This window comes from Macrotis lagotis, chromosome 5 (assembly GCF_037893015.1).
Source record: "Macrotis lagotis isolate mMagLag1 chromosome 5, bilby.v1.9.chrom.fasta, whole genome shotgun sequence".
Lineage (NCBI taxonomy): Eukaryota > Metazoa > Chordata > Mammalia > Peramelemorphia > Peramelidae > Macrotis > Macrotis lagotis.
This window is the reverse complement of record NC_133662.1, coordinates 220971554-220997277: the sequence shown is the minus strand read 5'-3', so window position 1 is coordinate 220997277 and position 25724 is coordinate 220971554. Positions and strand designations below refer to the sequence as shown.

At 36.8% G+C, this 25724-nt stretch overlaps 1 protein-coding gene and 1 long non-coding RNA gene across 3 annotated transcripts in view; one reads left to right on the top strand and one right to left on the bottom strand.

Annotated features, from left to right (window-relative positions):
* LOC141488449 (uncharacterized) overlaps positions 1-810 on the top strand; it is a 35823-nt gene extending 35013 nt beyond the window's left edge. Inside the window, exon 4 of the long non-coding RNA XR_012468682.1 lies at positions 462-810. This is a non-coding gene — a long non-coding RNA (uncharacterized LOC141488449). The remainder of the gene's footprint in view (positions 1-461) is intronic.
* Positions 1-25724, bottom strand: part of SLC22A15 (solute carrier family 22 member 15) — a 97550-nt gene that overhangs the window by 27584 nt on the left and 44242 nt on the right. For both annotated transcript variants that reach the window (XM_074188516.1, XM_074188517.1), the window contains exons 6-7: positions 9711-9926; positions 3637-3777 (exon numbers count right to left, since the gene is read on the bottom strand). In XM_074188516.1, the coding sequence (XP_074044617.1) occupies positions 3637-3777; positions 9711-9926 (357 nt within the window). The remainder of the gene's footprint in view (positions 1-3636; positions 3778-9710; positions 9927-25724) is intronic.

The window sequence follows — 25724 nt, the reverse complement described above, 5'->3', positions numbered from 1 at the left end:
TCCCAAATAACATCTTTGTATTTTCTAGAATTCTTCAGTTATTACCATTCATATTTGCCTTCTGCTCTCCCTGTTCACACTTAGTATACTTCATCTACCAATTCTTGTCTGCCTATTTATTCACCCTCTTTTCTATATAAACTTCTGAAAGTATAGAACTGTATGTGTACATTCTTGACATAAGCCTCAGGTGGCAGCATAGACTTCAAGTCAGAAATTTTGGTTTTCTATCCCAGCTTGTAATAAACTACCTGTCTGGCTATGAGAAAACCATTGTGCTTCTGTGATCTCATTTCTTAGATCTGTGAGATGAAGAGTTTAGACAAGGATGTCTTTCAACTTTAAATTCTATGATCCAAATGTAAGGCCTACTATCTAGGAAACAACAACAGCATTTCCCATTTATAGATAGTTTTAAGGTTTACAAAGTAGTAACAAATATTATTATTTTCATTTTACAGATAAGGCAAATGAAGCTCAAAAGGAATGAGTGATTTATTTTTCCCCTTTAACAATAGACTTCATGATTCAGCTACACAGGCTCATTTGCAGTTTCTAGAACAAGATCCTCTATCTCTCATCTGTGGACTTCAGTATCGGCTCTCCTTCATATATCTGGAATGCTCTGTCCCCTCACTTCAACTTCTTGGCTTCCTTCAAGATTTGGTTCAAATCTCATCTAGTCAGAATCTCAGTCCCAGGTAACTCCACACATCTCTCCCTTCAGATCATCTGCACTCCTTTCTGGATACAACTTGTATGTACCTAGTCACTGACATGTTGGTCTCTTATTAAAAGGTACATGCCTTGAGGGTGGGGGCTGCTTTTTGTCTTAATGTTACTTAGCATTAAGTACTTTAATAAGTATTCAGCAAGTACTTTAGTAAATGCTTTTTAAGGGGGGCAGCTCAGTGGCACATGGATGGAGCACCAGCCCTGGAGTCAGGAAGACATGGGTTCAAATCTGCCCTCAGACACTTAATAATTGCCTAGCTGTGTGACCTTGGGCAAGTCACTTAAATAAATAAAATTTAAAAAAGAATTATAATATAATCAATGCTTTTTTTTTAGTTAGCTAAGTTGCCTCAAGTCAAATAGTTAGCAAATTGTCTAAGCCTCTCATTCTGGAGAACAAAAACCAGTAGCATTAGATATGGACTGACTAAAGGTGACTGTGGGTGTATAACCTTAAAACTTGCCTCAAAGTCCATTATGAAAAACAACAGGTAGCCCATCCTTAGGAGGTGCCTTCCAGGATCATCAAATATATGGACTGCTCCATGAGGTCATAACTTGAGTCTTGCACCCTCTAGGCAAATATTCTAAACATAGTAGGTACTTAATGAACATTTGTTAAATTGAACTAAATTTCAGGTTTCAATAGCTAGAGGATTTAAGAGCCCCATGGAAGTTCATGCTTCACTGGGTAATGATCCAATGTAATTCTACTCTTCTCAGTAATTCAAGTGAGGATTTTGTTGGTTTGTGGAGACTGTGGGAAGTAAGTCTAGGAGGTGGGCTAAGTGGTTTGTGGGGTTGTTTTACTGTGCTGGGTATCTGGCCAACTGCCATTCCCCAGCTCATTAAAGAATACAGCCCTGCCTAAAAACAGACATCTGGCAGTGAGAGAATGAACAAATAATCCCACACCCACAGCCAGTCCTACTGAGACCCCATTCTGCTCTTCCTCTACTTCCCGATTTCTGGACCTGGCTCAGTACCTTGGAGAACCAATGGTACCCATGCATCATGACTTCCTTTTCCACTACTATTTTAGACCAAATTCTTTTAGCAAAAGACCAAGTCTCAGAGGCCAACCAGGCCCCGGTGTTCTGCCTGGATATTGCTGATACTGTTCAAGCTTGGCTGAGTTACCTGGCCTTGCAGTGGTTTCTGGTCTGAAAATAACCCCAGCTAAACAGTATGCTTGCTGGTTCAGAATCCATTCCAAATGTGCAATGGAAAGAGCTCTGGACCCTGAGTTAGAAGACTGAAAAAAAAACTGAAGTCTCAGCTCCACCAGTTTCTGACTGTGACTTTATACAAGGCAGTTAATTCGGAACTTCAGTTCCTTCATCTATAAATATGGAGATATAGATATAAAATGGAGATTAGAAGATCATTTATCTCAAACTGGAAGGGGCCTCAGAACTCATCATTTTACCCAAAAAGAACAGATAATATTTGTACTGTCCACCTTACATGGTGGGTAAAAGATGAAATGACTGAGAAAACAAAGGTTTGCTCCTCCAAGCATATTAACTTGTTTTGTTTTGGTTTTTGGTTTTTGCAAGGCAATGAGATTAAGTGACTTGTCCAAGATCTCACAGACAGGTAATTCAGTGTCAGAGACTGGATTTGAACTCAGGTCCTCCTGACTCCAGGGCCGGTACTCTATTCTCCCTGTGCCACCTAGCTGCCCCACATATCAACTTATTAAGCAATGTATGCCAGTGTTAGGATTCTTATGAGAAAAGTGTTTTGTAAGTCATAAAATGCCAGATGGATGCCTAATATTATTGTTAGCAGAATACTTGAGAATTAAGGTAATCTACTTAACTTGGCTTTTCTGATTAACTACTTCAGAGGTGCCAGTCAATTCTGTTTATAAAATTTACATTTTAGGGTTGCTCCTGATAAAGAGTTAACAGAAGGATGGAGAGGCAGGGAGGGGGAAAGAGGTATGATATGTAACCAAATATTGGGCCTTAAATTATTGGACTTGACTTTGAGTAAAGGCTTCACAACTTCCTGACTTTGTAACCATAGAAAATTCACTCAATATCTGTTGGTCTCAGTTTTTTCCTATGAAAACTGAGAATAATCATATCTATACCTCCTAGTTCATTGGATTATGGTAAGAAAAAACATTTTGTAATTTCAGTTACAATTCACTTTGCTAAGTGTGAACTATTATTAAAGGTGTTGTAGAAATTCAAATGACATTGTCATCAGCCTATACAATATCCATTGGGCATGAGTGGTAGCAACAATTTTTTTGAATTGAAAAATGTACCTTTTCCTCTTCTTTGCAGAGGAAGTTGGCCATGGATATGAAACATTGCATATACTGATTAGCTGATTTGGTTAAATTTGGTTAATTGGTCCTCCCACTTTCTTATTTTTTTTTTAATATGGGGATGGCTCAAGGAATAGGAAGGAGGGGAGGCACAGATTTAGAAAAATAAAGAGTACCTTAACAATTAAATGAGAAATCTAGCCCTCCCAATTCCTTTTCTGGAGATTAAGAAAGGTCTCTGATTCCTTTAATCCTATGCCTTTTTGTAAGAACTTTCAAATACTATTAGTTGGGAATGGTAGTTATAACTATTGAAATGGAATACCAGGGCCATCTAGCATAACCCTTCAATCTATTGTACCATGTTTACTCAAAAACCATCAGACAATGACTTTCATTATTGAACTGGATATATGCAAGATGTCAACAAATAAAAATAAATCCCATTAAGAAATGAATTCAAACATTCCAATCAAAAGAGACTGAAGCTATCCTTGTCACCAAGGACAAATGGGCAAATACTATATAAATGTGATAACTACAACACACACACACACACACACACACACACACACACACAAATATATACAATAAGGTGCATCATTCTTTATACTTACCATTTGTGGTTAATCAAATAGATGCAGATAGGATATGAGGGAATCTCTACCAATCCTGATAGGGCCAGGTTGGCATAAATACTTCCACCCAGATCTCCTGCACTGAGGGTTAGGCCATAATAAACCAAACTGCATACAAACCTGTAAAGGGGAACAAATGAAGGAGTGAGGAAAGAAGGGACAATTAGAAAAAAATATATAAGTATGCAGTTTGTGATATCATATCAGACTATCAATCAAATATCATGAACTTGGCCCTGGACATTAACTCTCTACCCTATATGATAATCAGACTATAAATAATTGCTGTGGGGAAACTATTTGTTTAGAGTACAATTTTGAAGTAAATTAGAGATGGAGAAAACTTTTGAATAAAGTGAATCTGGGTAGATGCTGCAGAGAAGATTTGGATTCAATACAAGGGGGGTGAAACAGCTAAATATCAGAGCTGCCACAAAGAAGAACAGGACATTGTAGGAAGTAGTATATGCACACCTATGGGAGAGCTGAGTCTGGATGACTGATCTTTCATAAAATAACTAATGAGTTATTTAGGTCTGTCTTACTCTCAGACTGAGATTTCCTCAATAGGTAGTCAAAGAGAAGTGTTCTGGATACTATCTTGTAACACAATATTGCCAGTGAAACTTTGAAGGTCTCCAAGGTTCTCAACATGGATACATGTCCATGGTTTCTACCTTTTGGCTCATTTCTGCTTCCTAGGTGCTGCAACCTACTAAATGTGGAACCCATGCATTGTAAGGATATGTGCCTAGGTAAATAATATTGGTTCCAATCCTAGGAAACACATCCCAGGTCTAATGAGTTGGAGCAAGATTATATAGATTAATTTCAAATGAGCATGGGAATCATGTTGGAAGTTCAACGGATACAGTCAGGAGAAACAATAGAAATAGATATGGCAAAGAAAATGAGGCCACAAAACTCCCAAGATACCATGGGGACAGTTTTCTTGAAGGTGGTTGAAAATCATAAATCTACATATAAAAACCAATTCTCATAGTATTCTAGACATAGCCAGGAATCTTTTTTAAAAAAATTCTTTGGTTTATTTATTTTATAGTATTACAATAATTTTGTTATAAGAGTAAACATAAACCCCCCTCCCCCCCAGAAGATGAGAAATCTCAAGAATAGTGAGAGAGAGGAAAAAAAATGTACTGCAGTCTGTGTTCAGATTCAAATGGCTCTGTCTCTGGGGTGAGTTGCCTTTTTTTTTTTTTTATCATAAGTCCACCAGAGAAATTGCTTCAATATTTTTCTCACAGTTGCTATTACTAGCTGTATTTCCCTCCACTCTATTCCTCCACACTCACATTTATTCTATTCTCTCTCTCTCTCTCCTTTTATCCTGTCCCTTTCCAAAAGTGTGTTGTATCTGAATACCCTCTCCCCCAATCTTCCCTATCTTCTATCACCTATTCCCCCTTATCCCATCCCTTTCTTCTCATTCTTCTCTAGGGTAGGATAGATTTCTAAACCCTGTTAAGTGTGTATGTTATTTCCTTTCTGAGCCATTTCTGATGAGAAAGAAGGCTCACTCATTCCCCCTTGCCTTCCCCTGTTCCACTACATTAAAAAAGCTTTTTTTGACTCTTTTTTTTAAGGGGTTTTTTTTTTTGCAAGGCAAATGGGGTTAAGCGGCTTGCCCAGGACCACACAGCTAGGTAATTATTAAGTGTTTGAGACCAGATTTGAACCCAAATACTTCTGACTCCAGGGCTGGTGCTTTATCCACTGCACCACCTAGCTGCCCCTTTTTCTTGACACTTGTATGAAATATCTTACCTCCTTCTTCCTCTCCTTTTTTTTCCTCCCAGTACTTCCCTTTATCACCCATTGACTCCATCTTTTTACTATATTATACCATTATATTCTGCTCCTTCTTGTGGCCTGTCTATATATGCTCCTTCTCACAGCTCTTATAAATGAGAAAGTTCATATGAGTTATCAATATCTTCTTCCCAAGCAGGAATACAAATAGTTCAATATCATTAAGTTCACCATAGTTAGTCCCTCTCTTCCACCCCCTCTATGGTTCACCAGAGTCCTGTACTTGAAAATCAAACTTTCTTCTCAGCTCTGGTTGTTTCAATAGGAAAGTTTGAAAGCCCCCCGTTTCATTGAAAGTCCATCTTTTTCCCTGAAAGGGGATGTTCAGTTTTGCTGGGTAGTTGATTCTCAGTTGTAAACCAAGATCTTTTGCCTTCTGGAATATCATATTACAATCCCTTAATGTAGATGCAGCTAGATCCTGTGTAACCCTGCCTATGGAGCCTTGGTAATTGAATTATTTGTTTCTGGCAGCTTTTAATATTTTCTCTTTGGCTCAGGAGTTTGGGAATTTGGCTATAATATTCCTGCAAGTTTTTCCTCTTGGAATCTCTTTCAGGAGGTGACTGGTGAATTCCCTCAATTTCTATTTTAACCTCTGCTTCTAGGATCTTGGGGTAATTTTGCTGAATTATTTCTTGAAAAAGGAAGTCTAGGCTCTTTTCCTGGTCATGACTTTCAGATAGTCCAATAATTTTTAAATTATTTTTTTCTGGATCTGTTTTCGAGGTTCATTGTTTTTCCAATGGATCTTTCACATTATCTTCTAATTTTTGGCTTTTTTGGGAAGAGTTTTATTTCTTCCTGATTTCTTGAAAAGTCATCAGCTTCCTTTAGTTCCATTCTGCATTTGAAGGAGGTATTTTCTTCAGAGAACTTTTTTATCTCCTTTTTCAGCTGGCCAATTCTGCTTTTTAAGGCATTCTTCTCCACATTTGCCTTTCGTTTTGCTTTTTTCCATTTGGCCTAAATTAGTTTTAACATATTATTTTCTTCAGTATTTTTTTTTTTTGGTATTTCTTTCACCAAGCTATTGATTTGGTTTTCATGATTTTTCTGTATCACTCTCATTTCTCCTCCCAAATTTTGCTTTACCTCCCTTAATTGCTTTTTAAAGTCTTTTTTGAGTTCATCCATAGTCTGAGCCAATTTTCTATTTCTCTTGGAGGTTTTTGGATATGGAAGCTTCGATTTTGTTGTCATCTGAGTACGTGTTTTGATCTTCCATGGGACTAAAGTAATTCTCTATGGTCAGATTCTTTTTTTTTTCTGTTGTTTACTCATTTCCTCAGCCCAAGACTAATTTACAGCACTTCCAGGCTTTGGGAGTTTTTTGGGGGGACACCCCACTGGGACATTTATTCCTCCAAGGTCTTATGTTCTCTTGCCTGTGCTTTGATATGTAGACAACCACACAACCTCCCCTCTGCCCTGGAGCTGTGAGGAGGATCCCTGCTATTTTAATATGGAAGGTCAAACTGCAACCTGGATCTGAGTGTTGGCAAACAGCAGAGTCCTGCCCCAGGGAGAGCAGAGAGATTTCTGCAGTCTCCCCCAACCTCCTTATTGTCTGTGGGCTGTGCTCTAGAGGTGCAGACTGGTTTCCCCTGATTCTCGCTGCAGGTTCTGCTGCTGGTGTTCCTCACTACACACTCATTCTGCTTTAGCCGAGTTCTTTCACTGCCCCTTCAAGCTGTTCCTGGTGATCCTTGGGCTGGGCTGAGCTGGGCTGGGCTGCGCTGAGGCTGGGGCTTCCAACTCCCAGTCCTGGTGAAACACACCTTTCCCACAGAACTTCTAAGTTATCTTGGACTGGGAAAATATATCACTCAGTCTTTCTGTGGGTTCTGCCCCTCTCAGTTTTGGCTAGAGTCATAATTTGACGACTTTTGGAGTTTTGGGGGGAAGGAGTTTCTGGGAAATCCATAGCTAGGAATTTTTATGTAACCTTCAATAGTATCTCCTCAGGCTACCATAGACCTATGAAAAGCTAACCTGTCTGACCCTTGTTAGATTTGTGGTCACCTAACCTCTAAGTCATAGTTTGTTATCTATAAAATGAGGTGGCAAGTTTGGATGACCTCTGAAGTATCTTTCCAATTTCAAGGAATAATCTTGTGAGATTTTTATATGAGTAGATATGAAAAATTCAAGTTTAATTTTATACCTCACCATTACATTTATATGGCATCTAACCACCCAGAAGAATACCTCAATAAAGAAAAAATTCAAATAGGATTTTTTAATCTTTTTTAAAAAAGTATTCATGGAATAATATCTCCCCTACTATTATAAAAGTAAAAGAAGATCCTTAGGAGAGGAAAAATCTTTGAAGCAGTGACATTTAAAAAATTATATCTCAGTGAAAAATATTTTTAGGACAGGGTTCACAATGTTATACAGGTTAAAGAATATTGGCAGAGGACTCTATTTTGAATCTCACCTCTGATATTTATTGCATTGTAATCTTGGGCAATTAATTCCCTTAACCTCCTTGAGTCTCACTTGCCTCATTTGTAAAGTGAGGGGGCTAGATTGTTTCTGATATCCATTTCAGTTTCCAGTTCATAAGTTAGATATGATTCTCTGATTTTTATATGCTACATTCAAAGTACTCTTGCAGAAACAGCAATTGATTTAGGATTACTACCTTGCTTCATATTTTGACTCTCCTACTTAACTGTCATGGGACTTTTCTGGACCTCAGATTTTCATCAATAAAATTAGGGGATTAACTCAATAATCTCCAAGACCTCTTCTAGTTCTAAAGCTATGACTCTGAACAAGTGGTTGTCTCCTCCTTCCCTCCTGTCCCCAGGTTCTATGATACAAGGACTCTTAGGCAACATATGGTGTTGTAAAAAGAGAGGAAAAGGAGGCAGATGTCACCTTTACTCTGGTAAGGTACTGGCTTTGGGGTCAGAGGACTGGATTTGTTTCTTCTTCTTGCTATATTTGAATAGTTACGCAATCCAATAATAATGCTACTGTGATATGCAAGGCACTGGTGGTAATCTTCAGTTGTATTATCTATTCTTCTATCTGGAATTACTCATAAGGTGATATCCACATAAAATCACCATCCTCATTCCAACATCAAACATGGAGGCCCCCCTGAAGCCATTCATGGCAGCCACATTTGAGTCACAACCAGTCTAATCTAATAATCCTAGTGAGACAATAATGGAATTTCCAAATACTGAACCAAATCAGATTTACTAAAGTTCAAGAGAATAAAGGGAAAGGCTTTGGGAGGTTTTTGCAAACCTTTATGCAACTATGTACTCTGAGATAAGATATCACTGGCAAAGGTGAGTACCCATCATGCATGATATGAGCTGATTGTCTCCCACTAATTCCCAAGCTACTTTCAGAAATACCACGGTCCCACCAGGTATGAGGGAGAGTCTAGAAAATTAGAGGCTGAAGGTTCTAATTTTTCCTTTAAACCCCCCCTAAATTGCCTTTGGCATGTGCTTCAAAGTGTTCAAACTAAATTACATAAAATTTAACTCCTCCCATGTGGGAAAGAGAAGACAGGTGAAATTTCTTATTAAAGTAGGCAATATTGAACCTCTCTCAAATTCTTTGAGACTATAGACTTTAGGGGCAGCTATATGGTGTAGTAAATGGAGCACTAGCTCTGAAGTCTGGAAGATCTGAATTTGAAGACACTCAGACCTCAGAAAGCTGTGTAACCCTGCTCTCAAAAAACAAAAACAAAACAAAAATGAGAGAGAGAGAGAGAGACAGAGAGACACAGAGAAGAGAGACACACACAGAGAGACAGAGAAACAGAGAGAGACAGAGACAGAAACAGAGTAACTGAGACTAAACTGAGACTGTAGGCTTTTCCCCCAACATAAGTCTTATTTAAAAGCCTCAAATAATAAGCCTCACTTATAATTGCTAAGAAGTTTCACACAGAAATACCTTATTAGGAAAGATTTGTCACTTCTACTCTTATTTACCCAATCAAAGTCAGAAGGCGTCTGCATCTAACATCAATTGTGGAAAGAAGATGATGCTAAAAGTAGAGGACAAAGTAACAGAAACTAAACAATAAGGTTTGTTTCTCATGCAAACATTCCCATGATGACAAATGAAGTAAACATTTTCAGAAATGATGCAGACAACACAGCTTTTCAAAAGATTTCTAGCAACTGAGGTTATGAGGCATCAACAGTTCTTTAAAGACAATACCCCAAATGTGTAAGTACCAGATGAACATCATGATCAGAGTGTGTCCCAAGAGAATCCTGTAGCGGAAGATGTCCAGGAAACTGCCAGTCTCTTTGGAGATCCCCTCTGCTGGGGGCATCAGTGAAAAAGTGCACTTGAGCTTGCGGTTCCTCTTGGCAATGAGGTAGAGGGCATCTTCTGCTTCCTGTAGTCGGCCCTGGGAGTATAACCATCGGGGAGACTCAGGAATGAATCTGGAAGAGAATTGAGAGACAAGTGTTTGTATGCAATAATATAATATAACAAAATTAAATATCTGCACAAAATCAGTTTAAACTTTAAAATAATTGAAATGGTCTGTTTTACACCTAATTTTGCTCTCTATCTTTTGTACATTCATAAATTGTTAGCTTATTCATAAATCTGATAAGGTACATGTTCTAATTTTCTTGTAATATCTCTCTTTATATTAGGTCACATATCCATTTTGACCTTATTTTGACAAATATTCTAAGATATTAGTGTATGCCTAATTTCTGCCATACTCTTTTCTAGTTTTCCCAACAATTTTTACCAAATAATGAATTCCTATCCTCAAATCTTAAGTCTTTATATTTGCCAAGTACAAAGTTCATATGTTTATTTGCTGCAGTAAATTGTGTCTACTTTATTCCACTGATCTACCTTTCTATTTCTTAGCCAGTATGAAATAATTTTGATATTTACTGCCTTATAATATAGTTTAGTCCTGCTAAGCATCTTTCCTTTACATTTTCCCCATTTTTTATAGTTTTGATTTTTTGTTCTTGTTAATTAATTTTGTTATTATTTTTCAAAGTCAGTAAAATAATTTTTCTTGTAATTTAATTGAGATGCTTTTGAATATATAAATTAGTTTGGGCAAAATTGTCATATTTATTATACTGTCCCTTCCTACCCATTTACAATGAATATTCCTCTAATAATTTAAATCTAATATTATTTATATAAGAGGATTTTTAAAATAATTTTATCCATGTAGTTCCTGGATTAAAATAAAAATAAAATAAAAATTTTTAAAAATCTAATATAATTATATTGGTATGTCTATACCAACATAGAAACATGAACTAAATTACCAATCAGATTATTATGTATTATTAGGTGAACCTCAGCCAGGCTTTAATCCCTGGCCATTTTCTTTCTAGCTGCCTCCTTTCTCTCCCTCACTACATTGCCATTTTCCAGTTCTGGAACCATAATCAAATCAACACCAACATTGCTACTGGAAAGTAGCACTTGCTATTTATCTCTGTAAGTTTTCATAAGAAAACTCTTTTGCCTGGTCAGCACTGCCCCAATATTTATTGTCTCCCTCATGAGGACATAAGCTCCCTGAAGGCAAAAAACTGCTTTTCTCTGACAGCTTGGCAAATGAATGCCATATAGTAAGTATACATTCAATCCTTTATTTGTTCATTTATTCATCGAATACCTCCTTTTTTTTTTCAAATACCATGCCTAGATGGTAATGATTTAAAGAAAGAAATGATGGTGGTGAAATGGAGGAAGTCATGTTCGTGGAATATATTGAATACTAGGCTTGAAATCAGGAAGACCTCAGTTCAAACTCCCAACTCACACTTATTTGCTTTGTGACATTGTTAGCTTCTCTGGGCCTCAGTTTTGTCAACTGAAAAATGATGGAGCTGGACTAGACCCTCTAAGTACTCTTCCAATACTAAGTCTATGATTCTTTGAAACTCTCCTTCCCTTCAAATAGTTTAACTTTCCATAGGATGAACTATTTGATTAGTTTACACTCACAAAACCACAAGGCAGTTCAGGTTTTTATTGCTTTTGGCTTGGACTACAATAACCTCCTAAATGAACTCCCTGCTCCTGCTCGAGGTCTCTAATGGTCTCTCTCTGTCTCTGTCTCTTATTTTCCACAAAATCCACCTAAAATGCAGTCACTCCTCCATTCATTCAATCCACTACTGTAGCTCCTAATATTTCTCTAGCAACTTCTCTATTTTATATTTAGAAATCTTCAAACCTGGTTCCTTCTTGCCTTATTCTGCATTACTCTTCTCCAATATAGTAGAGCTAAAATGATCTTCCAGCTGTCTTCATATTTTCATTACATTTCCCTGTTCCGTAACCTTTACTCTGGTCACTCCCTATGTTTGGAATTCATTCTCTTTCCACCCTATCAAGTAACTTCCCTGGTTTCTTTCACATTTCAGCCAGAATCTTACTTTCTGATCTAGAGGCTAGTGGTCTTGACCCTAAGGTGTCCTTGATATATAATTTTTATAGATAGAAATAAGTGTGCATGTTATTTCCCGCATTAGAATGTAAACTCCCTGAAGGTAGGGACAGTTTTGCTTTAGTTACCATATCTCTGGTACATAAAAGACAATTTCTGACACTGAATAAATTCTTGTTGATTGGCCATCCTTCAGAGTGTGTCACCCAGTCAAACCACTTTACCTGTCTAGTTTGTTTTCTCATTGGTTATAATAAAGGGGTTAGAATCTATGACCTCAGAGGTACCTTTCAGTTATAAATTAATTACATTCTGACCTGATGTCTGAGCTCCACATAGGATATATATAAAAATGTTCTATGTATAGTTAAGTATTATCTAGTCTAGTGGATGAATCCAACGTCATGTGAATTTAAAAAGAGAAATTAGGATTATGTTTGTGAAATGGGGAAGAAAAAAGTTTTTTAAAAGTTAAAAATCGGGGCAGCTAGGTGTTGCAGTGTATAGAGCACTGGCCTTGGAGTCAGGAGTACCTGAGTTCAAATCTGGCCTCAGACACTTAATAATTAGCTGTGTGGCCTTAGGCAAGCCACTTAACCCCATTGCCTTGTAAAAAAAAAAAACTAAAAAAAAGTTAAAAATCAATTTGATACTGATTTTAAAATAAACCTAGAGATTTTAATGTTTGAAATATGAATTATGGGTTAAGAGTGGAAACCTCAAAAACACCCTACTTATTCCCTAGTTCCTAATGATTGAACACAAAGTCAGATACATTGCATTAAAGCAATGGTATAGAAATGGTATACCTTTATTCCCAGAGGCTTCATTAGGCAGTGAATGCCTTGACTTACTACATATGTTCCTGTGGAAGGAAGGCAGTGGGGAAGAATGGAAGAAAGGAATGAAGAAAGAAAGAAGAAAGGAAGGAAAGAAAGAAGGAGGGAGGGTGGGAGAAAGGGATGAAGTAAAGTAAGAAGGAGGAAAGGAAAGGAAGAATAGGACTAAAGGAAGGAGGAAGGGAGGGAGCAAAGAAGGACAGAAGGAAAGTAAAATGAAACAAAAGGAGGAAGAAAGAGAAAGAAAAAGTAGAAGAAAAGAAAAAAGGAAAGTGAAAGGATATTAATCATTTAAAGCTATCCCTACAAAGCAATGTAATATTTAAATTTATTATATTTTGGCCACTGTTAGCCATTTTTTCTTTCTCATCTGAAATGTGTACTTTTAAAAAACTATTAATAAGTAGGAATAATGAGTAGAAGTTGCAAAGAAGCAGACTTATACTTGATAAAAAAATGTTTTGTAACAATTAGAGCCCTACAAAAGCAGAATGGGCTGGAAGTAATGGGTTCCCCCATCAGGAGATCATTTAGCAAAAACTAGGTTTCATATCAAGTATGTTTTAGTAGCAAGACTTTTTCAGGAGTAAGTAAGACCTTGTAGTCCCGTTTCTACTCTGAAATGATGTGATTCTATAATTCTATTAAAATTAGTTTTTTAAAATATGTCTATTAAGAATAGAATACAAATATTTTTACCAATTATCTTGCAAGACCATGGAAAACTCATCTAATCTACACGATCCCAGGCAATTCTCTAAAACTATCAACTATATAGTCAGTGCCAATCTATATAGGTAGATGGAGTTTCCACACCAGGATTTCCTTATGCCAATGAAGTTCTGAACACCATGTTCTTTATTACCACCCCCTTCATGATGCCTTCAAACTTCAGATGTTACAAATTTTAATCTCAATCCAAAAGTTCAGTTGATGGGACTGTTCAAAGATAAATTGGGGAAAGAAGACAGCAGTATCACTGTTAACTAATCACAATACGAAAGTACATCTGGACTCCATTGGAAGATCTAAAGATAATATTCTACTTTGATGGCATATATATGCCCAGGACCATCTATATAAAAATGAAATTTGGATGGATAGCATTTATCAGAAATTCATCATTCCATTTTAGAAATCTCTGTAGCTTTTAGACAGGACACTGGATGGATACTGAATCTGGAAACTTAATAGAGAGCTACTCACAGTCGGTAATCATGTACAAACTACTCACTTTCTATAGAGATGTACAAGGTGCGGTGGTAGAAGACAGTGGAAATAAAAGGCCTGCTGTTTGCCCTTGAAAATTTTTGCTCTTTAGTTCAGAATATTAATTGATAGAACTTAACAAAAAAAAAAGCAAACTGGAAATGAAGGAGGGAGAGAAAAAAGAAGGCTCATAGGACTTTTTTTACCTAGAGCTGGAAGGTACCTCAGAAGCAATCTAGTTAAACCTTTTATTTTACAGATGAAGAGGCCCAGAGGAGTTAAGTGATTTGTCCAAGATCAAAGAGGTAGTGAGTAGCAAAGATGGCAATTTGAACTTGGGAATCTGTGACTCTAGAACTGTACTACACTGCCTCCCAGTGGTAGTGTTGCCTCTGGGATTTGGGGGGTAACCAATTAAAGATAGATTTGGGGTAAACAAATAAAGATAGAAATCCAGGGCCACTGAAAGATGAAGGAATTTGCGGACTCTCTGAGATTTTAAAACTGTTCAGGACTTGATTACAAATATAGCAAAATAAACAGGTTAAAAACCCCTAGAAAAGCAGTAAGTACTTTGAGGATAGGTTAAATGAAGTTTGAGTGAGTGAGAGAGAGAGAGAGAGAGAGAGAGAGAGAGAGAAGGGGGGGAGAGAGGCGGGGGGAGAGGAAGTGAGTGAGCTTCAGCCCTGTGGCATGGGGGCCCATGGCCTAACAAGGCAGCGCATGGTCTAGGAAGGAAAGAGAAATTCAGACATCCTGGTGCATCAGATAGAGCCAAGAAGATGGAAGAAGGGGTAGTGCTTCCCCTTAAATACACTTCCGTAGGAAGTTAGACAAGAGATGGCAATTGGAGAGTGGTTTAGCACCTGGGCCTGGAATTCTCCGATAGGCAAGCCACTTCCTGTCCCTAGGTGTGTGACATCTAAGTACAACATGTCATTTCCTATCGCACTAGCACCAATGGGCAAGGTCAATTAACTGGGAATCAAAAACTGGGTAAAGGAGGAATGGGGAGACAGGATACCATCAATAGGGGTCAATGGGGTCAGTTTCCAGTCTCAGAAGCAAACAGCCTTCCATGATTAACAAGATTTTAACAGGATTAAAGCTACACTCATAATTCTCTGTGTCAGTAGCTCTATGAACATGAACTGTCTCAATTTTTTCACATTGTTCATTATCATTTAGCTACTCAAGGAAAACTCCAAGAAAATGGAGTCACACTGAACCTAGAAATGAATCTCTCCAAATATAGCTAGGCCGATCCTTAAAGAGACATACATTTGATCACTGGGTTCATACGTGGAGCACCCCCCCACCCATGCTTGGAAGGACCTATTGAGGCTTAGTCTCTACTGACATAATCTTTGAGACTCCAAGGTCATCTCCAAGCTAGTATGAGACATTAAAACAAGGCTTTAGTGGAAGTACATATGACAGAACAGTTTTGAATGATAAATGCATTTGGGCATTTCTAAATGAAGTTCTGACTTGTTTGTAGATGGAGTTACTTCTCTTTAATTGGGCCAAGTAACCTTGCCTGAAATGTACAAAGCACATGGAAAGTTATTCAAGACCAACCAAAATAAATCAGTCCTCTAAGATAAAACGTTACTTGTATTTTCCACAAAGCAATAACCAAAACAATGAAAATGGAAAACATTTAGGAGGAATTCAAGTGAGAATATTACTTTGTTGAAATGGTAGAACAGCTTTCAACTTGTGTAGGAGCATTTTTCACCTGCTTCTAGGATCTCAGGAGCAACAGTTCTAATGGCCTGGAGGAAATAAATGATTTTTTTCTATATTGGTGGTAGGAATTGATTCTAAATAATTACCATATGTTAAAATTGTGACCTGGGGGGCAAGTCAACAAACCTCACTGGGTCTCATTTCCTGATTTGTAAAATAGGCAGGTTGGACACAAAATAGCCTCTAAGGTCCCCCTGAGCCAAGACTAAGTAATTTTGTTGTTATAAAAAGAAATTACAGGATTCTAGAAAACCAACCACTTGGGAAGCAAAGCCCCATCAGAGCAGTGAGTCATTTAAGAAAGTTTATGGGAAGAAAAGTGAGTAGAACTGGTAGCTGAACCCATAAAAACATCAACATTCATTGAACTACCAAGAGAAGTCATCTTGTCACTGTCATGAAGCTAAAAAGGGTACTGAGACTAGAAGCAGAGAATGACTGTGAGGAAAGGAGGTATAACAAAGGAAAAATGGCAGCAGATTTTCTTGAGGTTGGCAAACTCTAGGAAAAACAAGGTCCAAATGCTGTTCAATATTGCTGATGCTTCATAGTGTGGTAGAAAGAACCTCAAATTTGGAGTATGATGACCTAGGATTGAACTGCAGATTTCATCTCCCAACCTCACTAAATTACTTCACAAGGCAAATTATTTAGACTCAGTAAGTTTCAGCTTCATCCTTGCCCACATTTGGGCATTCTGTGCAACAAGGCAAATACTTGATCTACCCGGCAGTATTGTTTTGGGGAATCAAATGAACCAATGTATATAAAGTGCTCTGTAATCTTAAAGCTCAGTATAAATGCCAACTATTGTTAGATTGGTACAAGAGACAAAGAAGTACAACTGGCAGAATGAGTCTATCAATTGTGTGATAAATCTGCTTCACACAAGTTGAACATGATCTGGGACTGGGTTAAGGGCAAGCAAGAAAGTTTGAAGAATTCTATGAAAATATTTCTTCCAAATCTCCAGCAAAGTAAGGATCAGTGGCAGAAGTCCTGAAATCTAGGGTCATAGATCTGGAATTGGAAGAAATTTCATAGGTTGTCTAAGTCCAACCCCAACATTTTTATAGAAGAGAAAATTAGGCTTTGGAGTTATGTGATCAGCCTTTGATGACCTGGGTAGTAAGCATCAACAGCTGAGTTCTCAGTCTAGAGTCAAGGCTCCTTTCATTTTATTAAGCTTGAAGACAATTTCCAAGGATACTTTTAGCCATCAGCTGCTTATAAGGTCTTAATAGAGTTACTTAATATCCAAGGAAAGAATTTTTAGACACTCCAGAGAAAAGTGTCTAAGATAAACAGAAGTCTCAGAATCAGAAAAGTTTGTGAGATGAGTTCCTGAGGACCTGGGAAATCTAGCAGCTGTGCCAAATCAAATTGACTTAAGCACTGAGATAGAGCCTAGATTAACATACAGCCCAAAAGAGGGAACCTACTCAATGGACTAGGGATGGAAGGGATAAGCAAAAAATAAAACATACCCAGATCTAGCCTTTGTTCTACCTGCATACTTGTGCTAAGGCACAAGAGTGGTGGGATAGTTTTTAAGACTTGCAATTTTATCACTTTTCTTCTATAACTATGAGAGGACTAAAAAAAAAAAGAACAAAATCACAACTCTTTAATGAAAGCAGGATAGAAAAAAGGTGGGAAATAATTTGCAATACTACTACTACTAATAATAATGATGATAACTAACACTTATATAGTGCTTACTATGTGTTGGTCACTGCACTAAATATTTTTAAATTATTATCTCATTTGATCTTCACAACCCTGGGAGGAAGGTGTTATACCATTTTACAGATGAGAAAATGAAGGTAGGCAGAGGTAAATGACTTGCCCAGAGTCACGTAGCTAGAACTGTCTGAGATAGGATTTGAACTCAGGTCTTCCTAACTCCAATTCTGGTACTTTAATCATTGCCCATCTAGTTGTGTCTCCTCCCACAGGAAGTCAAGAGAGAGAACTCCAATATTAGAGACAGGATTGTGGTAGTGTCAGGGAGTGCAGAAAATCGAGTTTTGGGCTTTGAGAATAGAAGAAAATGGGAGTGGGGAATAAACTCAAGGACAAAAAATAGTATGTCCTAGGATAGGTTCTAATGCACCTGGTGTAGCCAGTTTTTATTGCCTCCCCACTCCCATTTGGAGTTAGGAGTATGCCTATTGCTTAGGATAACCTTTCTCATAATATCCAGTCATGTAAATCTTCAAAGGTTCTTCAGTGCCCAATGATAGAAATGAAATTCCTTATTCTAGCATTAAAGGTTTTTGTAATCTTGGGCTTTTCTACCTTTCTAGATCACTCTCATATCATTCTGACCAAACAAAATTATTATTTGTTTCTGAAAACACTGAACTCATGGTGTTCATTACACTACAAACAACCTTCCTTTTTCCATCTTTGCCTTTAACGTTGTGCTCAAATCAACCTCCTCTTTGAGGTCTTGTGATTCCTCCCTGTTGGCAATGAACTTCCTTGTATCTTCTAGAACTTCATTTAGAAATGCTCAAATGCATATATTATTCAAAACTGTCCTGTCATATGTACTTCCACTAAAGCCTTGTTTCCATGTCTCATACTGGCTTGGAGATGACCTTGGGGTCTCAAAGATTATATCAGTAGAGACTAAGCCTCAATAGGTCCTTCCAAGCATGGGTGGGGGGGTGCTCCACGTATGAACCCAGTGATCAAATGTATGTCTCTTTAAGGATCGGCCTAGCTATATTTGGAGAGATTCATTTCCAGGTATAGTGTGATAAAGAACAACTTTCTAAGATTAACTTCTGAGGCTAGAGGACTGGTGATGTGTATCATTACCTTCCATTTGTTCTGTCTTTATCATGTCTGGACCCATTTATGAATATGCTATATCTTCCCCATTCTGATGGGATAGCCTTAAGGGGAAAGACTATACTTAATAACAAATGCTTAATAAATGTTTATTGATAGAGTGGTGAAATGAATACCCATGGTCATTAAATTGCAGATTCTTGAAGTAGAGAGCATTATAGTTAATCTGTGTGTATATGTCTTTGTCTTCTATGGATATATGTGATCCTAGTCAGTGCCTATCTAGGTTTATGAGGTCCATGCCTGCTCCACTAAAGCAGAGATGATGTCTTCTCTGAACTTTTTCTTGGGCAGAACCTAGGACAGTGCCCTGGACCAAGCATGGGATGAATAAGTGTTTGTTGAATGGACTATTACATTTGTGTTTCTGTATATGTATGAGATGCATATGTATATACACATACATATAGATAAACATGCATTATATACATATACTCTTGTATAAATGTATGCTTATGTATGTGTGTATATATATATGTAAATAAATGCCTATATACAAATGCATACATATGTATATATGGGATGTGACTAAAATGTAATTGGGTACTTTTTAAAGTAAAAAACCAGGACATAAACAAATATGTATTTTCCTTTTCCAAGTACATGTCAGTAGCTGGCATGGTGACACATCCATAATATAATCCCTGCTACCAGGGAGGTTGAGGCTGAAGGATTTCTAGAGTCCTGGGATTCTGAATTGCCTTCAACTGAACCAAAAGGGTGTCTTCACTAAAGCTAGATCCATAGAGACAGGCAGCAGGTCAAAGACAGAGCAGGTCAAAATCCTCAAGCTGATCCACAGTGGGAGTGGGACCATGGGTGGCTGCTGCACTTCTGGTCTAGGGACAGCTAGGTGGTACAGTGGATGGAACACTGACCCTGGAATCAGGAGGACCTGAGTTCAAATCCTAAAATGACCTAGCTGTGTGACCTTGGACAAGTCACTAAACCCCATTGCCTTATAAACCCCTCAAAAAGTTTTTTAAAAAGTGCACTTCTGGGGTGTCTGGGTGGCACAGTGGATAGAGCACCAGCCCTGGAGTCAGTAGTACTGGGTTCAAATCCAGCCTCAGACACTTAATAATTACCTAGCTTTGTGGCCTTGGGCAAGTCACTTAACCCCATTGTCTTGCAAAAACTAAAAAAAAAAAAGTGAACTTCTACTCTGAACAAGATGAGCAAAGGTATGATTTGTATAAGCAAAGTATGATATGTATGAGCAAATGATAACAACAAAATAAGTACAATTGCAGTGATTTGGGGAAAAGATACACTTAATTTTTTTTAGATACACTTAATTTTAAAATTACTGCCCCTGCTCATACATTTTTAGAACACTCACTTTGGAATTGCTTTCATATTTTGCTTACCAGACAGTCATTAATTTAGTCAACTTTCATTTTGGACTCCAAATACATCTTATTCACCAGCCCTTAGTTTTGAATAACCTTTGGCTAATTAAAAAAAAATCTAATCTATGTTAAAAGTCATTCAGAACTTCAATCTGCTGAATAAGGTTGGTGGTCAGTTAAGCCACATCAGAACTTGGCAAAAACAAGAGTTGACTATAAAGTTAGGAAAGCACTGGGCTCATAAATTGCCTCTGTAGACAATTTCAAAAAGAGGAGCTCCAAAAAAATACTTTAAACAATAGGTTGATTTCATGGAAGAGGTATATTATTTTCTCCAAGCCCCAAGAGACTTTTAAATGCCAGGATTTAGTATAATTGCTCTAGTACCTTTGTTAAAAATGATTAAAATATGATTAAATTTCGCCAGGAAAGTGAAACATAGCCTAGTCTTAAAAAATCCTTTGTTTGAGATACTTAAGATTTTATTTATTTTTGTTTTGGCAAAGTGGCAGTGTTCAAACCTATCAGTGAACTTCCACTGTGGAAACTCCCTCCACAGATGCAGATGCATCTACCTTTATTGATGTCCTTCAGTGAAATGCACCTGATGACCCTTGACTGTTGCTGTAAGGCTCATATGACGTACATAGGCAAAATGCTTTGTACCTCATAAGCATCATATAAACGCTAGTTGTTGTTATAAGCAGACAGTTAATACTTTCTTGACTTGCTTTGATGATTATTTCATCCTTAGAGAAGTGAAAGAACCAACATGAAAAGCTGGTTGCTGGGGTGAAAATAATTAGACCATGATAGGAAGTAAGCATCCCAGCAGAGATTTTGTGGTAGAAAAGCAAAGGCATGGCAGTTAAAGTCCGACATGTACTTAGATGAACAGATTTCAAAGTGCACATAGAAAGGAAAGCTAGGATCCTATAGTATAAAAGGTCATACCAGAAGGGACAGAAAATGGTAAAGAATGAAATCCTGAATTCAAACAATTTTAAGGAGGAATAAAAGGGTGACTAGAACCTAATGTGGATGCACAAGATCTTATCAACTAAATTAGATCAATAAAAATTAACTTAATCGCTGTATCACACCAGTCATTCTTGACTCCTCACTTGCTGTCATCTTTCATCCAATCTTTTACCAAGTTCTATCCTTCTAACTTCATAGTATCTTGTGTATACATCCCTTTCCCTTCTCTAACCCTGCCACTTTCCTATTGCAGGTCCTCATCACCTCACATATAAGCCTGCTCATTGATCTCCTTTCTCAAATCTCTGACTCCTCTAGTCCATTTTCCACTCAGTTGTCAAACTGATCTCCTAGAAGCATGGATCTGACCATATCAGCCTTCTATCTAATAATCATTTCTGTACTTTCCCATTACTTTCAGCATCAAATATAAAAGCCTATCTTGGCATTCAATGTCCTCCATAACCTGGCTCCTCAATTCTCAAATCTTCCTTCACTTTACTCCTACTACATACTTTGGAATACAGTGATACAAATCTCCTGGCACAAGATACTCTATTTCCCTTCTGCAGGTATTTTTACTACCTGTTCTCCATTCACTGAGTTTTCTCACTCTTCATCATAATCTCTTTGCTTCTCTTTAAGTTCCAGGTAAAATTCTACCTTCTGCAAGAAGTTTTTGTTGTTTAGTTGTTTTAGTCATGTCTGATTCTTTGTGACCCCCTTTGGGATTTTCTTGACAAAGATACTGAAGTGGGTTGCCATTTCTTCTCCAGATCATTCCTCCTCCAGATGAGGAAACTGAGATAAACAGGTAAAGTGATTTGCCCAAGATCACCCCAAATTTAATCTTATGAACAAGCTTTTCTGACTGTAGGTTCAGCATTATGGTACCAATTAGCTGATCTAGATGCCTCCATTAATGATAGTGACTTATCTCTGAAGATAAGCTTCAATTTGTCCCAAAAATATTTTAATTTCTACATAGATGTTTGCATATGATCTTTCCTATTACACTGTGATCTCCTTGAGATCAGAAGCTACTTTTTGCATCCCCAGTACTTGGTACAATGTAGATGCTTAATAAATCCTTTTTGATTTAACTTTATCTAGATTTTAGGGAAACATTTAGCAGTCTCAAATTATTCTTGTGAAAAAGATGGAGAACTATGGGTTAGATGAAGGTGAATTTAGAACTGGTTGAATGGATAGAACCAAAGATTAGATGTATAAGGATTTTCTGTCAACTTGAAAGATCTTCAGTAGAGTTTTCCATAGGTCTATGCTTGCTTTATGCCACTTAATATTTTTATCAATGTCATGGATGACAACATAAATAGGCTACTTCTCAACTTGCAGATGATACAAAGTTGAGAAGGGTAGTTAACATAATAGATACTAGAATTGAAACTTTAAAAGATTTTGAAAAGTTAGAATATTGAATCAACTGGGTCAGGAAATGACAAAGATGTAGAATCCTGACTGGAGAAGATCCCCAAGACCATCTAATCTAACTCTATGCCACATTTTAGGAAGGACAATAATAACCTAGATATTAGCCAGCAAATGGTAACAAAATTGTAAAGGGTAAATTTCCTTTTTTGTGATGTTTTGTGCTCATCATGTCATGTTCCTTTTGACTGCCTTATAAGAGAAATTATTCATAATCTCAAGGTATGAGGCTTCTGTATAGTCTCCAAGGTTCTGATCTTTTTCAATTTTCAAACCCAAGCCGTATTTTCCAATATATTTTTTCACTTTCCTCTCCTGTGCTAACCTTTTCATGGAAGTATTAGAGTATCAAATTATATGCTGACTTGGTTTAGGATCAGTCCCTTCTCAGAATACTTCCAAAAATGTGATATATACAATATATGGAATAAACAAATTTTGAGAATCGATTTCTTAAAAGTTCGTGACTTGAGATTAAGAACCTCAAATTTAAATGTCAAGTTCTTCATAGAGTTTCTCTAATTTCTCACCTTTTGCAAGAAATTAGAAGCAGTAAGTTTGTTCAAGAAGAACTGAATTATTGTGGATTTGTGGAAAAGGCATCAGATTTGGATCAAGAGTTGGGTTTGAAATCCACTTGTCACTATTACTGATTATGTGAACACCATCAAGTTATTTAAACTTTGAGTTTCAGTTTCCATAATTGCAAATGGTGATCATAATAATAGTTACAGTACTTACCTCATAGACCTGTTGTGAGAACATTAATTATTATTTTTATTTCTGCTTTTCATGAATTTTGCAAGATGATATATCCAAGAATTCCATGAAATTATGTTTCATATTACATAGGTAGGTAGGTGATAAAACAGAGCTTCATCAATCTTTTTGTTTGCCTTTCCAAAAAGTGTTCAAGAGACATGCTTCCTTTTACCTATAACTTCCTTTTTGACTTCTGATGATATCTATCATGGGACTATTGGCATTGATAAGATTCTGTTCCTCTAAAAATATGTCCATTTTTTGGTCAGAGGACAAAGGTTTCAGATAGTTTGGTTACAGTTAAGTTAATGATTATGTCAATTATCTAAAAACATGATTCTTAGCATGTTTTTTACAACTTGAAAGTACAGGACTAGAACCATTTAAATTTTTATTTTGTTTCATGGGTTCAATGGCCAACAAATTCACCATTGATGTCAACCTAATGGTGATGAACTCTTCTGTGCTAGGTTGACCCTTTGAATTACTAGGATCAAAACAATAAAATATAGCTTCCTGAGGCTAAGATCTCTTAAATAGATCAAATGTGATCATAATTAGATTAACACAACACCCAGAAAAACATGAACATTTCATAATAGTTAAGGTATTTGATTTATATTTTCTTATAAAAGCATTACCTACAATTAAAAAAAATAAATATTGAATTAAGAAATTTATTAATACAATTTAAAAAATACAATCTATTTCATGGTATAGAGAGGCTGTTATGATCCAATCCATAGAGAACTAGCCTTGAAACTAGGAAGTATGATAGCAATGGTGTTTCTAACACAAAGTGGCAATGTAATCCTGGACAAGTCACTTAATCTCTCTTGTTCTAGGCAGCTCAATAACCCTACTCATTGCAGAGAAGTATGGACCTGCATGGGTAGAAGAAGTTTCATCATCTGGGAGTTTTCTACTCTGTTTAAATCACAGGCTGTGTCATGACCTCCTATCCCTACATGCAACACATCCCTACATGTAACATGTAAAATAACTCAAAAGAAATGTGAGATATAGAAATTTAGAGAATCCAAATATTCACATGGACTATTTGTGCCAGATCTGTGGTAGAGAATTCCAAATTTGTATAGGTCTGAACAGCCACAGTCAGACACACTATAACTTGACTCCTCCGTGAGAAAAAAGACAACAACCAACCAACATGTAACATATAAAACTTATATTTAAGTTATCTCTTATTTCCTTAACTCATTTTTTGTGTTCTAAATTTTTAAAAAAGTAATGGATTAAAGTAAATCTTTTATTATACTATTACATGATCATTGTTTTGGAAGTAACTGCTGGGAAGGGAGGAGACAAAGAAGAGGTCAGTCTCAGTTACTGAAAGTCTCCTACAGACAAGAACTGTGCTAGAGTCAACTAAATTCAACAAGCCTGATGGGCTATGTAAAGTACTATGATGGATGATGGGAATTTAAAGAGAAATAACACATAGAGCCTGTCTTAAATAGTTTAGTCTAAGGACAAACTTTGAATAGCTTTGAAATGAAGTGTATAATAACTGAAGGGAAGAAAAAGCAAAGAAAGGGCTCTGAAAAATTTAGGGGGAAGAGATCACTTGTGCCTAGGTGAGATGAAAGGAAAAATGAAAAAAAATGGAGGGGGTATCAGGGAAGGTAGTGCTATTAGGAGATGGTACCCAAGTTGGGCCTTCATGGAAGAAAAAGACTCCAATACATTGAGATCTATTCTGGTCATGAGAAAATGATATGAGAAAAAACACAGAACAAAGTGTGAGCCTGAGTAACTTGGAAGATAGTAGTGCTAAAATTAGAAATGGAGAGGTGAGTAGGAAGAGCAGGGGTTTGAGGGTTTTTTAGGGAGAGGGGGACACAGAATAGAGAAATAATTCAACTTTAGGTATATTATTTGAGGGGATTGGAAGACATGTAGAGATAATTTTCAGGTAGTTAGGACTAAAGTGCTGGAGAGAAGTCATGTGGAAGTAAAGATTTGGAAATCCCATGCAAGGAAACAATGAAAGGGATAGGGTCCTTAAGAAAAAAGAGGAAGATGAAAAGAAAAGGAAGGAGAGAACAGTATGAATGGAAGGGGGAAATGGAAGGAATGGGAAGGATGGTAGCTAAGAACAGAAGCTTCCAACATCTTTCCAATACACAATGCAAGCTAATGATTCATAAAATATTTCCAGTCTTAATTAAATAAGGAATATTTTCAATAGTACATTCATTGTATTCAAAGGAATGTTTCTCAAGTGGTGGAAAATTTTTCTCTGAAAAGTTAAATTTTTCTCTTACTTAACCTATTATTTAGATACTCAGATATACTTTATTAGATTTATTTTGATATTTTAGATACTCTTCCTCTTCCCCCCCACAGGTTACAGAATGTTAAACTTTAATTGAGTTCAAATCAAAAAGGTCCAGATTCAGAAGTAGCAGAATCTGAATCAATAAAATTTGAATTATCCTCTATAGAAATAGCAATCATTAACAAATGAGTTAATATATGCAAAGTGGTACTCAAACCTTAAGGCATTTTATATACAGAGATCATTATTATATTAAAACACTTTCCAGCAAAGTTGACTACCAAAAGACT